Source organism: Salvelinus sp. IW2-2015, linkage group LG6.1 (genome assembly GCF_002910315.2).
Source record: "Salvelinus sp. IW2-2015 linkage group LG6.1, ASM291031v2, whole genome shotgun sequence".
Classification (NCBI taxonomy): domain Eukaryota; kingdom Metazoa; phylum Chordata; class Actinopteri; order Salmoniformes; family Salmonidae; genus Salvelinus; species Salvelinus sp. IW2-2015.
In genome coordinates this window covers 10,419,523-10,433,085 of record NC_036845.1, presented here as the reverse complement: position 1 = coordinate 10,433,085, position 13,563 = coordinate 10,419,523, and the positions used below count along the sequence as shown (strand labels likewise).

The following is a 13,563-nucleotide window of genomic DNA, read 5'->3' as shown; positions in this document are numbered from 1 at the left end:
AGCTTAAATGCACCTTGGCATAGATTCTAAGTGTCTGGGACTCTATTGGAGGGACGCAACACCATTCTTTCATGAGAAATTTCATAAGTTGGTGTTTTGTTGGGGTGGAAAACGCTGTCTCAGGCACCGCTCCAGAATCTCCCATAAGTTTTCAATTGGGTTGAGATCTGGTGACTGAGACCGCCATGACATATGGTTTACATTGTTTTCATGCTCATCAAACCATTCAGTGACCACTTGTGCACTGTGGATCGGGGCATTGTCATCCTATTGGGGCAGAGCCATGGTAGCCAAAATAATAGTGAAAATAATGGCCTGCCCAGCATTTCTATACATGACCCTAAGCATGATGGAATGTTAATTGCTTAATTAACTCAGGAACCACACATGTGGAAGCACCGGCTTTCAATATATTTGGTATTTCTCATTTACTCAAGTGTTTCCTTTATTTTGTCAGTTACCTGTATTTTAGCTGGCAAGGTTGGTAGACTTTAGAAAAGCAAGCAATTACTAAATGTACTGGATAAGACTCACATTCTTTTCAATCTTTTACCCAGATTTTAGCAGAGATACAGGGAAGCATATTAAGTTTCTTAAAAATAAGAAACACCAGTCAGGAGGATAGACAGCTCAAGAGGTAAATAGCAAATGATGGTCACACCAGATTCTGACTGATTTTCTGATCCATGCCCCTACTTTTTTTAAAAGGTACCTGTGGCCAATCGATGCATATCTGTATTCCCAGTCATCTAAAATCCATAGATTACGACCTAATTAATTTATTTTCATTAGGTCGTAATCTAATTTAGATGAACTGTAACTCAGTAAAATCTTAGAAATTGTTCCATGTTGCATTTATATTTTTGTTTGGTACAGAATGGATCAAGAGCTGGGATGGACCTATATTTCCTGCAATATGGAATTAGTAGGCTTTTGACTACAGGGAACCTTGTCAATCAATCAATCAATCAATTTTATTTTATATAGCCCTTCGTACATCAGCTAATATCTCGAAGTGCTGTACAGACACCCAGCCTAAAACCCCAAACAGCTAGTAATGCAGGTGTAGAAGTCAAGTCACATAGGGTTCAGCACACAATTTACATTTAATCTCAATATGTTGTGCATCACAGCAATTTATTTAGCTTGACAATCCCATCAAATGCAATTCTGCATTTAGACGCTAAATGGTTATATAAAAGTAAAATTGGCATCATGTTGATGCAATTAAGTTGTACATCTAGACCACAGGTCAACATCTCTTGGATTAGTGTGCCTATAGTACTTAGAATAACAATCAACATCTTTACCATTGACACATGTTATCAGTCTTGGAAGGATGAGCAGGTTTCCACAGCAACAGACCATAATACGACCTATTACTGATGCTTGATCATTAGCATTCTAGTTGGGGGCTTGATGACTCATACCTGGTTCGCTCTCTCCTCCTTTGAAGTATAACAGGACCAGATGCTTTGTACCAGCAGCAGTGCCACTACACCAATCGTTCTAGGTTCACACAGTTCAGTTACCTCAGACTTAATTTGAACCACCCCACTGACATATCTTGAACCACCCCACTGACATTCTAGCAATACTTAGTAAGACAAGAAAAGTGTCATCTACTGGAAGAAACATTTTCTTAGCATATTATAGGTCACCCTTCAGACTGCAAGTCACTTTTCAACAAAGTCATCATTCCTACATTATTAAACAAACTGTTTTCAAGAGAACACATCGGCACAATGCAGGAAGTTAAATGGCGAGGTGACAATCAAGTTGGTTTCATTCTGATCCACTGGGCACACACTGGTTGAATAAATGTGTGTATAAAACAAAATGACGCTGAACCAATGTGGAATAGAACACTTTGGATGAGACCAGTGTTCTCTCTCTGAAAGAGACAGTGGCAGTACTATAGAGAACTGACTCGCCATCACACACCATATTTGGCCATCACATGCTGGCATCTTGGTTAAAAAAAAAGGTGCATTTGATTTGAGTTCTGCCTGTGTGCATGTTATTTTATTTTGGCCGTCACAGGCTTGGCGACAAAAAATTCATAAATTGTGACAATGCTCGCTCATCTTGGGTGAAGGTATAAACCAACCTATCAAACATCCTTTTATCCTAGGTCTCTTCTAGCCTCTTTCTCCCTCTCGCTGTCTCTCCCTTTGGAAGTACTTCTCATCAAAACATGGCACTTGTCCAGGACTTCACTGGATTGCTTCAACTTCATTTTATCAGTAGTCCATTTACTGCATCAAGATTGCCATGGTAGGATGAAACATCGATCTAACGAATGGCCACAGGGATTTGCATGTATGAGAAACAGCCTTAAGGGGACAGAAGTAGCACAGAGGGTGGCTTGGGAACATAGAACCCAATGAATCACTGGAAGGCAACAGCTCTCTGCATCATTGAGACCAGGCAGAAAAAGTGTGATGGGAGGACTTTCCCTTCTGTTAAGGGCAGAAGGGCTTGGGTAGCCTAGTCTGAAGAGGTCATTATCAGGGTCTGGAATACACTGACTTCACAACAGGGAGGAAAATACATCATTTATCATAAATAATAAAACTACCCTGGGTGAACGACCTGGCCCTCTCTGTGACATTCTTTAAGGTAAAGCCTTATAGAGTTTCCTGCTTTTGAAGAATAAAACCTAAAAGTACATAAACCGTTCAAAACGGCCCTTTTCTTTTCAACTCCACAACCTGGCATCTGGTCCAGATCAAAACGATCAACTGGAGGCGGAAATTCTCTGGTAAACTAAGCACTACGCTAATTACACACTTGCATCCTACTTTAGCTGTAAACGGTTGTCAGGAGCAACAGTACCATATCATTTTGTGCTGGTAAAAAGCTATGTTGTGAATGTATACAGCCTGTTCCACAAATATGACAGTGATAATCACACTTAAGTCACGTAAAAAGCTCTAGATTTTATTTAAATGTCATCATTATGTCATTGTGACTTAAGTACTGTTATTATGGTTGTAACATCTTTATTTAAGAGCTTTAAAAAGGGGCGAAAACACAGACCAACATGGCTACACGATTTATTACTGAAAATATTCAATATATCAGGGCATCAGTTCAGTCTCCAGTACTGTAGTTATTGCTTTACAATAATCTATGTCTGTGGTCCTCAGCTGTCTAGTCTACAACAGGGAATAACACAGGTGAACTGGTTTAGATGGCAGAGGCATGTTTTAGATCAGAATCCTTTTCTGGGGAGTGCTGACATCATAGATGGAGGAGTCTCTTGAAATCCACTGTTGTAGATTGGTCTACTTAGAATCCAACATACGAGAGCGGGACTTTGGGAAATCGGATGTTTAAACCTGGTATAAAATTACAATAGGGCAAACGATAAGGTCCCACCATACAGGTCAATAGGTCTTTTTCCAGGAGCGAATATAAAGCTGGATGGGGATCAGTGGGTTTCTTTTCTGTAGGCTGGGATGGAACACATCAAAGTCTACACGCTGCACCCTTTGAAGGTAGTCCTCCAGCACCACCTAGAACAGCAGCCAGAAAGAGGGAAACAGCATCCACAGCATCAACACGCGGTGTGTGTGTGTCAGTCCTTATACTCTACATGTGGTAGCTAGCGTGAGCATTATCTGAGCTGAAGAAAGTGCTTCCTCTTTGCCCTAGACGCACAAAGTCAGCCCGGCGTAAAACATGACTCAGCAGCTGAGAGGAAGGAGCCTTTAAGGCGTCAGAACAGATTAACATAGTTATAGCACCGGCAGCAATAGAACATCATATTTGTGGAAATTGTCCTGGATAGAGAGGAACACAGAACTGAGTGGATTAATGTTCTCTCTTTCTCTAATTACCATCATGCCCCTGCTGGTTGGAGCACTCAAGCATTGTGACCATCCACCCTTCAAAACATAAACACACGATGCGGGGCATTTGTCTACCTCAAATTCTTCACCTTGGCCTCATTCTCAAGGCTCTGGTTAATATGTTCTGCCCTTCCTTTATTGCTCTCTTTCATGCCTCTTCTCTGTGGGGAATCAGACTGCTTTTGAGAGTGCCAGTAGTAAGAGCCCATAATGCAGTCCCTTGGTGGTCTGTCTGGTGCGATTAAATTGGAGCATTAAAAAGGTCTGTCTGGCCAACTGATGGGGAGCATGCTGTGATGGGAGGGAGGGATAGGCAAGACAGCCATGTCAGGATATTGGAAGGTGGTTGAGGAGGAGAAAGGACCGTTCAACAGATGCTGCTCCTCCTTACCTAGGTTGGAGGATTAAAATGATAAGAGAACTTGAAGTGAAACTAACACACAGACCTGGTCTCTTCCCTGGTGCCAGGACTAAAGAAGCCCCATAGATCAGTTCATGAGTCTTGTCTTCGGTCAACGTTTTAGTAAATATGACCCTTTTCAAGATGTTATGTCAGTCACAGTGACCACAACCTAACCCAATAAATGCTAATCATTCTTATAATAATAACAACAACAACCCACCGTTTGGAGGAAGGCAGGGAAAGGTGAAGATGGTATGTTCTTGCTGAATGATCTGGCCTGTGGAGACAAAAGGTTCAAACTGAGTAAAATGACCAACACAGGCTAATTAAGATATAATCTGTTTTATAACAAATGGAGGTCTGTAGACATGCAAAAATCAATGCATATACAAAACATGCAAAAATCAATGCATATACAAAACACCAGTAGCTACTTAATTTCGGCCTGCTTCTCTTTTCAATCCCTTTTGTGTACAAACAAGCCTTAATTAACTTGAAGCTCACAATAAAACAAAGTTACAAGTATCATCAACGTTAATTGATTATGTACACTACCGTTCAAAAGTTTGGGGTCACTTAGAAATGTCCTTGTTTTCATGGAAAACAGACTTGAAATTAGTTGCAAAATGAATAGGAAATATAGTCAAGACATTGACAAGGTTATAAATAATGATTTTTCCATTGAAATAATAAATTGTGTCCTTCAAAATTTGTTTTCAAAGAATTCTCGATTTGCAGCAATTACAGCCTTGCAGACCTTTGGCATTCACAGCGTTGTACGAGATCTTCAGTTTCTTGGCAATTTCTCGCATGGAATAGCCTTCATGTCTCAGAACAAGAATAGACTGACTAGTTTCAGAAGAAAGTCCTTTGTTTCTGGCCATTTTGAGCCTGTAATCGAACCCACAAATGCTGATGATCCAGATACTCAACTAGTCTAAAGAAGGCCAGTTTTATTGCTTCTTTAAATCAGCAACAGTTTTCAGCTGTGCTAACATAATTGCAAAAGGGTTTTCTAATGATCAATTAGCTAATCCAAGTTTATCATTTTAAAAGGCTAACACAACGTGCCATTGGAACACAGGAGTGATGGTTGCTGATAATGGGCCTCTGTACGCCTATGTAGATATTCCATAAAAAATCTGCCGTTTCCAGCTACAATAGTCATTTACAACATTAACAATGTCTACACTGTATTTCTGATCAATTTGATGTTATTTTAATGGACAATTTTTTTTTGCTTTTCTTTCAAAAACAAGGACATTTCTAAGTGACCCCAAACTTTTGAACGGTAGTGTATGTGTCGTACAGGTAAAAAACGCATTGTAGTAACCATGAGAGAAAACGACTGATCCCACATGAGAACACATTGTCAGAGCCCTCCATTTTTTTTTTATTTTTTTTATCAGGACTGGATGAAAAATGTAATTGAATCAAATCTTATTGAAGACTGGGTTTTTCAGCCAAGCAGTAAATCTGTTCGGCAAGAACAGCCCATCAAATAACATTGGAGGAACACTGTCCTGATGTCATGAGGGTACGTACGTGTTGTAGGTGTACGTGGGCTTGGCTGGCAATGTCATATACCACGTCTCTCACATTCTGTTCCCGGCTTCCTCGGATGAAGTCCTCCTGGGAGGCTCTGTGCTGGTGGTGACACACACACACACACACCTTTGTTCACACCACTTATTCACACAGGAGAGATTTGTTCCTTCAAACCACTAATCTAGCCGAGCAAACCAATTGTTCATGCTGAGAGCATATGGCCTCTAAATGGGGCGAATAAAGTGAAGCTCTCGATAATTATCTCCATTATTCACGGCATGTATAGCAATTGTCAGATCTCAGTTCGCTCTCCTTTAAACTGTTATTATGGCCTCAGGCTGCCCTGAGGTCTGTTTACGGCACTGTGGCCATCAGCCCCCTGATAGACAGAAGTTGTTTAGAAACTGAGTAGAAGTCGGATAGTTTGACAGCAAAAAATATATATAAAAAGGGTAATCTGAATCTTATTCCACAAATAAGGAGTTTAGTTTGATATAGTTTAACAATAATATGAGAACAAGGAGATTTGTATTGCCCAAAAACACAAGGCAGTCGGTGTCTGTAGACATGCTGCTACACACGTTAGCTTGACAAACTAAACAATCAAGTCAGGGAACTTCAATACTATTTGAATGCAATGAAGCTTGGTATTGCAAGTTATTAGCTAGGCTAGAAGCTGTTGTCAAGCAATGGGAGCAACAACAAAACAAACATACAGAGGGTCCACTGCCAAAGCCTGTATAAATGTAACATCACCACAGACAGAGGCTGCAGTAGTTAAACCCCTGGACACCAACAGTCCCTTCCGCTTACGACCAGAGCAATGAACTTATGACCGGATGAAAATAACTGGGAAATTGCAAAGCACTCACTGTCCCTTAATGACACAGAAAGTGGAGAAAACCCACCAGGCTTTAGCGAGCTTTAATGTGGGGGGTGGAGCTTCAGTTGAGCTCAGGACTAGACCTTTATGATGTTACAATAGTGCCCCCAGGTGTCAAAACAATAGTGCTAGGCAAATGACCTGGAGGCCTCCATAAACCTGACGAGGTCACTAATGTCACACACACTGGACTAGTAGGGGTAAAAACATCTCCTGATGTCACATCATAAACCAGCTGCACACAGTCCCCTGTCACTTCAGCTGTGGCTCAGAGGCCTTGTTGACAGATGGATCAGACAAAGCTGTGAATTTGACTTGTAACTACAGCCAGTGCATTTGTCATAGGGTTTCATTATAACTGTGCCTCTGGCATACTGCATTTGGAGTAGTGACACACTCCCTCACTGTGTTGATAATGCCAAACCGGTCTAGCTGGAATATCATGTGACATAAAGGCCTGTGTGTGTGTGTGTGTGTGTGTGTGTTAGATATATATATATATATCTCTCTGGAATGGCAGTATGGCATCCATCTGTACAAAACGTCACCAGCAGGAAAGTCATAATTTTGATACCTCTTCTGCAGATATGGTCACTCACCAGCATGCAGATGTCCATAGGTAGGTAGACTTTGCGTCTGCTGCTGTTGTAAGGCGTGGCTCTTAGGCACATCACGATCCCCTGGGCCTTACCAATGTGGCTGGCAGCATGATCAGCATGGACATCTTTCACACCTGGACAAAAACACCACACACAAAGGGAATCAGGGAAGGCAGAAAATAACTAAAGTTAAAACATAGCACCCCTTTTAAAACAAATAAACTCTATTGTATTAAATACACTTTGTCTAGGTACAAGAAGAATGTCTTCTAGTTTACTTCAGAAACCTAGTTACTGTTTTTGATTGACTAGAACCATGCTAAAACCTTAAGCAGACACTGTTCTCTTGTATGTACTATTTATCACAACAATTAAGCGCACACACTTTGATATTAATAACTGGGAAATGCTTTCATGCTGAGTGCCCAGTACTTGAAATAGGTTGAGGCTTTGAGTCAGATGACTCTTCTAGTCAATTAGACTGGAACAAGTGTGACAGGTTCCTTTGCAGAGGGGGGCAAAATAATGACATTCCACAAAAGAACATGCGAATGATTGACAGAAACGCAGGTACTTGAGATTCAGAAATGCCACTTAATTAATCGCGCAAGTAAATACAGCTTGACCTGCTTCTAAGTCTCCCTCTCAAGTCATAAAACAATCTGCATAAGTAATCATTATTTTGTATACAGGGCATTCGGGAAAGTATACAGACCCCTTGATTTGCCACATTCTGTTATGTTACAGCCTTATTCTAAAATTGATTAAATTTTTTGTTTTTTCCTCAATCTACACACAATACCCCATACTGATAAAGAAAATAAAGGTTTTCAGAAATGTTTGATATAAATGTAATATTTCATAAGTATTCAGACCCTTTACTCAGTACTTTGTTGAAGAACATTTGGCAGCGATTACAGCCTCGAGTCTATTTGGGTATGACAAATAAGGCTGTAAAGTAACATGTGGAAAAAGTCAAGGGGTCTGAAAACTTTCCGAATGCACCGTACATCCACAGTATAATGTGACTGTTCCTGTCAGGGTTCTTCCAGAGAGGGAAGGAGCAGAGTCATAGTCATTCATTTCATGTAGAGTGGAAATTATGGGTAATTTCTGTTGTCCAGCCTTTCAACAAAAATCTACAGGAGATCAGTGGCTATATTGATTCATTCTGATGGCATTTTCAATGTGCAATTATGCATAGAGCGCTCTGTAACGCCATGGAAGACATGGTATCATTAGACAAGGCACAATTAAAGTTCCAGGCAATGTTCCATTCGGTGGCTGCAATTCTCATCTTTCTCATTTTAGTCAATGTGCTGCATTGGCAAGCACGATTCTCATCATTTCTAAAGAGGTACTTGAACACTGGGAAGTTAATTGTGACTATAAATTCGATGCCCCCCCCCCCCCCCGGGAACAGAACAATGCACATGCTGTACATTCTCTTCAGTCAGTGGAGTCAAGCACAAAACACAGATACACCTGCACACCTAAACTCTCCAGAAGAAGGTACAGTAGTGAGGACTGGGTATTGTCTGAATAGGCCTCCAACTCCTGGAGGTTTCTATAAGCTCTGTCTTCCATGTCTTTCTCCTGTTGGCAACAGTAGAGACATTATTCAAATAAATGAAACAGAACTAGAATTGAATCCACACAAATCCATGACCTAAAATGCAACATTTGCTTACTCTCTCAGAGATTATCCTAAGCATCCACCTCTTTGTCAGGTAGTGTTTCTTCACCGCCTGCAAAATGAGACATTTGAAGATGTTTAAAACAGTACACATCGAATGCATTGGAAAAGCTATGTTTAATGCTATGCATCAAATCAAATGTATTTATAAAGCCCTTCTTACATCAGCTGATATCTCAAAGTGCTGTACAGAAACCAAGCCTAAAACCCCAAACAGCAAGCAATGCAGGTGTAGAAGCACGGTGGCTAGGAAAAACTCCCTAGAAAGGCCAGAACCTAGGAAGAAACCAGGCTATATGCAAAGTCCAAACGATATACAGTCGACTGTAATAGCCACAGTTGCAAATCCAGCACTGAAAATGAAAACGTCTACTCCAGACAGACCCTCCATAGTTCTGCACTGACAGGCTGCACTGGGGGGTCGTCCCTGTAGATCTCCTCCACTGTAGTCTTCCAGAACTGCATCCGCATCAGACCTATAGTCTTCTGGGAAACAGAGTCCTTCACCTTGGAGAGAAACAAAAAATGAGGGTTTTCTCAATCCCTTTCAGAAGACTTCATTGAATGAGTTTAAACTGTTAGGCATATAGAGTTGCACGAAAAATGTATTGCTTTACTAGACCATTCACTCACTGTTATCCATGTTCATATCTAGGTCTATAGGTTGATGTATTATTCTAGACATAACAGCACTACCTTCAATAGCAGGMTGCCTGAACATCAACACTTAGCTCTGGACATGTATTGGACATATGACCACCCCATTGAGGATTATAGTATCATAATTTCCAATATATGTATATTTATTCATACAGCGCCTTCAGAAAGTATTCACACCCCTCAACTCTTTACACATTTTGTGTTACAGCTTGAATTTAAAATTGATTAAATTGAGTTTTTTTGGTCACTGGCCTACACACAATACCCCATAATGTCAAAGTGGAATTATGTTTTTCTAAATGTTTACAAATTAATACAAAATTAAAACCTGAAATGTATTGAGTCAATAAGCATTCAACCCATTTGTTATGGCAAGCCAAAATAAGTTCAGGATTAAAAATGTAATAAACAAGTCACATAATAAGCTGCATGGACTCAGTGTGTGTGCAATAGTGTTTAACATGATTTTTGAATGATTACCTCATCTCTGTACCCCACACATACAGATCATTGTAAGTTTCCTTAGTCGAGCAGTGAATTTCAAACACAGATTCAACCACAAAGACTGGGGAGGTTTTCCAATGCCTCGCAAAGAAGGGCACCTATTGGTAGATGGCTAAAATAAAAAAAGCAGACATTGAAAATCCCTTTGAGCATGGTGAAGTTATTAATTACACTTTGGATAGTGTATCAATACACCCAGTCACTACAAAGATACAGGCGTCATTCCTAACTCAGTTGCCGGAGAGGAAGTAAACCGCTCAGGGATTTCACCATGAGGCCAATGATGACTAAAACCATTACAGAGTTTAATGGCTGTGAAAATGGAGGATGGATCAACAACATTGTAGTTACTCCACAATACTAACTTAATTGACAAGAGTGAAAATGAGGAAGCCTGTACAGAATAAATATATTCCAAAACAGGCATCCTGTTTGCAATATGGCACTAAAGTAAAACTGCAAAAAATGTGGCAAAGATATGACCTTTATGTCCTGAATAAAAAGTGTTATGTTTGGGGCATATCCAACACATCACTGAGTTCCACTCTTCATATTTTCAAGCATGGTGGTGGCTGCGTCATGTTATGGGTTTGCTTATCATCGGCCAGGAATAGGGAGTTTTTGGGGATAAAAAATAAAAGAGAGCTAAGCACAGGCAACATCCTAAAGGAAAACCTGGTTCAGTCTGCTTTCCAACAGACACTGGAAGACAAATTCACCTTTCAGCAGGACCATAACCTAAAACAAGGCCAAATCTACACTTGAGTTGCTTACCAAGAAGACAGTGAATGTTACTGAGTGTCCGAGTTACAGTTTTGACTTAAATCTGCTTTAAAAATGTATAGCAAGACCTGAAAGAGGTTATCTAGCAATCATCAACAACCAATTTGACAGAGCTTGAAGAATTTAGAAAATTATAATGGCCAATGTTGCACAATCCAGGTGTTCAAAGCTCTTAGAGACTTACCCAGAAAGACTGAGTTGTAATCGCTGCCAAAGGTGCTTCTACAAAGTATTGACTCAGGGGTGTGAATACTTATATAAACAAGATATTTCTGTATTTAATTTTAAATACATTTGAATTTTCTCTCAACTTTTCATATGAAGTATTGTTTAAGATGGTGATATTATAAAAAATATATATATATACACTGCTCAAAAAAATAAAGGGAACACTTAAACAACACAATGTAACTCCAAGTCAATCACACTTCTGTGAAATCAAACTTCTGTGAAATCAAAACTGTCCACTTAGGAGCAACACTGATGACAATAAATTTCACATGCTGTTTGTGCAAATGGAATAGACAAAAGGTGGAAATTATAGCAATTAGCAAGACACCCCCAATAAAGGAATGGTTCTGCAGGTGGTGACCACAAAACACTTCTCAGTTCCTATGCTTCCTGGCTGATGTTTTGGTCACTTTTGAATGCTGGCGGTGCTTTCACTCTAGTGGTAGCATGAGACGGAGTCTACAACCCACACAAGTGGCTCAGGTAGTGCAGTTCATCCAGGATGGCACATCAATGCGAGACTGTGGCAAAAAGGTTTGCTGTGTCTGTCAGCGTATGTCCCGAGCATGGAGGCCGCTACCAGGAGACAGGCCAGTACATCAGGAGACGTGGAGGAGGCTAGAGGGCAACAACCAGCAGCAGGACCGCTCACCTCGCCTTTGTGCAAGGAGGAGCACTGCCCGAGCCCTGCAAAAATGACCTCCAGCAGGCCCCCACCTGTGGACGTCGGGCCCTCATACCACCCTCATGGAGTCTGTTTCTGACCTTTTTACAGACACATGCACATTTGTGGCCCTGCTGGAGGTCATTTTGCAGGGCTCTGGCAGTGCTCCTCCTAACCTCCCTTGCACAAAAGCGGAGTAGCTCCTGCTGCTGGGTTGTGCCCTCCTACGGCCTCCTCCACGTCTCCTGATGTACTGGCCTGTCTCCTGGTAGCGCCTCCATGCTCGGGACACTACGCTGACAGACACAGCAAACCTTTTTGCCACAGCTCGCATGATGTGCCATCCTGGATGAACTGCACTACCTGAGCCACGTTGGGGTTGTAGACTCCTCTCATGCTACCACTAGAGTGAAAGCACCGCCAGCATTCAAAAGTGACCAAAAACATCAGCCAAGAGCATAGGAGCTGAGAAGTGGTCTGTGTCACCACCTGCAGAACCCACCTTTATTGGGTGTCTTGCTAATTGCTATAATTTCCACCTTTTGTCTATTCCATTTGCACAACAGCATGTGAGATTATTGTCATATCATGTGTGCTTCCTAAGTGGACAGTTTGATTTCACAGAAGTGTGATTGACTTGGAGTTACATTGTGTTGTTTAAGTGTTCCCTTTATTTTTTTGAGCAGTGTATATATATTCCATTTTGAATTCAGGCTGTAACACAAAATGTGGAACAAGTCAAGGGGTATGAATACTTTCTGAAGGCACTCAGTACTGAACTTGCTGGAATACCTGCCTGAGCCAGCTCGACATTGAAGGCCCTCAGGGCCAGTGAGGAGCGCCGGGCATCCTCAGGGAGAAGCAGGGAGGACACAAAACCGTCATAGTCCCGAGACCTGGGGAAACAAGGCAGTGAACACAGGCAAGTTAATCGAAACAAGTCAAGTGTAATGCTAGTGGTGGACTAACTTCTTCGCAATGAAAACATTGGATGCAGTAACACATGTAACAAAAACAAACTAGCCAGGGTTGGGGTCAATTCCATTTCAATTCAGTATATAAACTGAAATTCCAATTCTCTTCAAAGCATTTCAATGAGGAAAATTTGGACAATGTAGCCAGTCACAGAGACAATGTAGCCAGTCACAGAGAGACAATGTAGCCAGTCACAGAGAGACAATGTAGCCAGTCACAGAGGGCCCATGCAATGTGTGCATAGAAAGATGCTTGCAAGTCATACCATTTGGAGCCATATTTAGCTAGCTAGCAAGTTAGCTTGCTTACCTCACAATATCGATACAGTATTTTTCGTTGTGCTGCGACTCTATAGTAGAGTTTGTTGAAGCTCGTAGACATTTCACTTCTGTAGGTCGTTGAATGCAAATAGCGTGTGGCAATATCTTTCTTTGGAGTGAGTGAAACACCGAACATTTTGTGGTTAATAATCCATGCTTTGCACTAATGCCAGATGCCATGTTGACAACATACCCTTAAACTTTCACCCTTACCTTGTGTCGCAACAAAAGTCTTCCTCCCTATTTAATTTGTGTTCCGCTTTATGTTGTATTTTTAAATACAGAACACTCGTTTTAGGTAAAGTATTTGTCTCAAGTTAGTTAATTATTGGTTAACTTTGCTAATTTAACGAACAATATGTGGCAGCTACAACTGTGCATTTCAGTGTCATTTATAGTGGACGTTTGCAGCAGGCAAAGTAAACAGAACATCATGTGCT

General features: G+C 40.9%; 1 protein-coding gene across 4 annotated transcripts; it reads right to left on the bottom strand.

Annotated features, from left to right (window-relative positions):
* Positions 1-2,922: 2,922 nt before the first annotated feature.
* ndufaf6 (NADH:ubiquinone oxidoreductase complex assembly factor 6) lies at positions 2,923-13,516 on the bottom strand. Of its 4 annotated transcripts, none has more exons than XM_023989019.2 (9): positions 13,113-13,516; positions 12,625-12,724; positions 9,371-9,493; positions 8,982-9,038; positions 8,784-8,886; positions 7,291-7,424; positions 5,806-5,907; positions 4,481-4,537; positions 2,923-3,521 (listed from the first exon to the last, which is right to left on the bottom strand). In XM_023989019.2, exons 1-9 carry the CDS (start codon positions 13,301-13,303, stop codon positions 3,393-3,395), a joined length of 996 nt encoding a protein of 331 aa, XP_023844787.1. In that variant the 5' UTR covers positions 13,304-13,516; the 3' UTR covers positions 2,923-3,392. The 4 variants fall into 4 exon arrangements, with proteins under 4 accessions (XP_023844787.1, XP_023844788.1, XP_023844789.1 ...); XM_023989020.2 differs by having other exon boundaries at positions 2,923-4,248; positions 13,113-13,512; XM_023989021.2 differs by having other exon boundaries at positions 12,621-12,724; positions 13,113-13,341.
* Between the last annotated feature and the right edge of the window lie 47 nt (positions 13,517-13,563).